Genomic DNA, 1,751 nt, shown 5'->3' with positions numbered 1-1,751 from the left:
AGATCGAGGAGTACCTGCGGGGCCCGGAGGAGATCCGCGCCTTCAGGAAGGCCAAGGCTTGGCTGTGACAGCTCTGGTGTGATCCAGAGGATGGTGCTGCCAGGGACACCGGGGCAGCAGGGACTGTGGGACCAAAAGCCTGAAACCCGACAGGGACAGACGGACAGTGGAGCGGGGCTCTGGGGAGGCAGTGGGGTATGTCCTCGTTCATGTTCTGGACCAAAATGGGTCTTTTTACAGACTGACTGCTTTGGGTTGTGTGATATTTCTGTTAAAAATAAATAGAAGTGCAGGTGCCAGGACTGTTTCTGGAGTGTCTATGCAGCCCCTGGTAAAAGGTGTTTCGGGGAGTCCCAGTCCTGCGGGGCAGCGTCACGAGGGAGGTGAGGAGCCCGTGGGCTTACAGCGGGGGCGATGCCCCGGGGAAGGGCTCCAGCACCTTCCCTGGTGCTGGTTCTCTCTAGCGCTGCTCTGGCTTTTCTGGGGACGGTCTCCCCTTCTCCCCCTTCACCTCCTTGGACAGAACGGGTTTGTGAGGGTCAAGGAGACACTGAGAGAAAATTCCCTCTTCCTGGGTTAAATAAGGGACGTGAAGCTGCTGGAAATCTGGGGGAAAGGTGCAGCTCTGGACGGTGTGTGCATGGGGCTGCTGGCTGCTCGCGGAATAAAACACTACCCTCTCCGAGCCTGGGGGCCTGCTGTATTTGGACACAAAGTCTGTGAGAAACAACAGGAGATGTTGGCAGATTGGCAAATCTTTAATATATTAAACAAAACATATCTGCTAGAAACATTCTATTTATATAAAAATGCAAAAAAAACCCAAATCCTTTAAAGACATTTCTTTGGCATACTTTCCCCTCCCTCCCCCAAGTATATTGCAAGAAGCTCTCTGCTGATATGTCATTTGCTTGTAATGTAAACAGACCAAAAAAAAAAAAAGTCTAATTAATAATACAAAGCTTTTTATATAATACTGTCACAGTGCAGCAAGCATATATAACAACTCAGCGTCAGGGAGACCGTGCAGGCTGTGGTATCGCCAGTAAGGATTTAAATTTTATTGAACACCAGGTGGAATGAAATGTGGTTTAAGCCCTCAGCTGGGCAGAGAGTCCCTGCAGGGTGCTGAGCAACCGCCTCGTGTGTTAGGAAACCTTCACGACCTGGCAGGGGACGGCTCCGAGAGCCAGCCACTGCCTGTGTGCTAGAGAAAAGGGGGGACTTGGTTTTAAACGGGAAGAAAATAAGTGCTTATCCAAGTTCCAGCCCTTCGAATGCATGGTGTCACCTGTCCAGGGAAGGTCCCTAATTGCCGGGTGTTCCCCGGCTTTCCCAGGAATGGCCCCTGCTCCTGGCTCTTTCAGCTTACACGAGTGCGAGGCTGGGAGCTGGGGTGTTTGCCTTCCCAAGAGCAAACCCCGGTGTTTCCGCACGTGCACCCTGGGTTAGGGATGAGGACCGGCTGCGGGGCTGTGCCCACGGCTCTTTGGTGCTTTGGTGGAGGGTCAGGCTCGGCTCCGGCAGCGGCGCGGCTCCGCCAGCCCACCCCCTTGCATAGCTTACACCTCGAGGCATCGGGAGCCTTTTCTGGCCGGGATTTTAGTGTCTGGTGTTAAACAGTGCAGAGGATCGCCACGCCATGGAGCGGAGCCTGGCTCACCTTGTGCTTGCTTTGCAATATGGCTTTTCCTTCGGCAGCTGCGCAGCCCCAGGGGAAACGCTGGGGGGTGACACAAGCGGGTAAAAAC

General features: G+C 53.9%; 1 protein-coding gene across 1 annotated transcript in view; it reads left to right on the top strand.

The window, feature by feature from the left end:
- The window catches only part of BRF2 (BRF2, RNA polymerase III transcription initiation factor 50 kDa subunit), a gene marked incomplete at its 5' end in the record, with an annotated part of 2,189 nt that extends 2,121 nt beyond the window's left edge, over positions 1-68 (top strand). The window contains 1 exon segment of the mRNA XM_010087749.1: positions 1-68. This exon segment is cut by the window's left edge and continues 17 nt beyond it. Within this exon segment, the coding sequence (XP_010086051.1) occupies positions 1-68 (68 nt within the window).
- Between the last annotated feature and the right edge of the window lie 1,683 nt (positions 69-1,751).

The sequence above is a fragment of the Pterocles gutturalis genome, unplaced genomic scaffold (genome assembly GCF_000699245.1).
Source record: "Pterocles gutturalis isolate BGI_N339 unplaced genomic scaffold, ASM69924v1 scaffold28431, whole genome shotgun sequence".
NCBI classification, from domain to species: domain Eukaryota; kingdom Metazoa; phylum Chordata; class Aves; order Pterocliformes; family Pteroclidae; genus Pterocles; species Pterocles gutturalis.
Note: the sequence above shows the minus strand (reverse complement) of the source record. Positions and strands in the feature narration are given on the sequence as shown.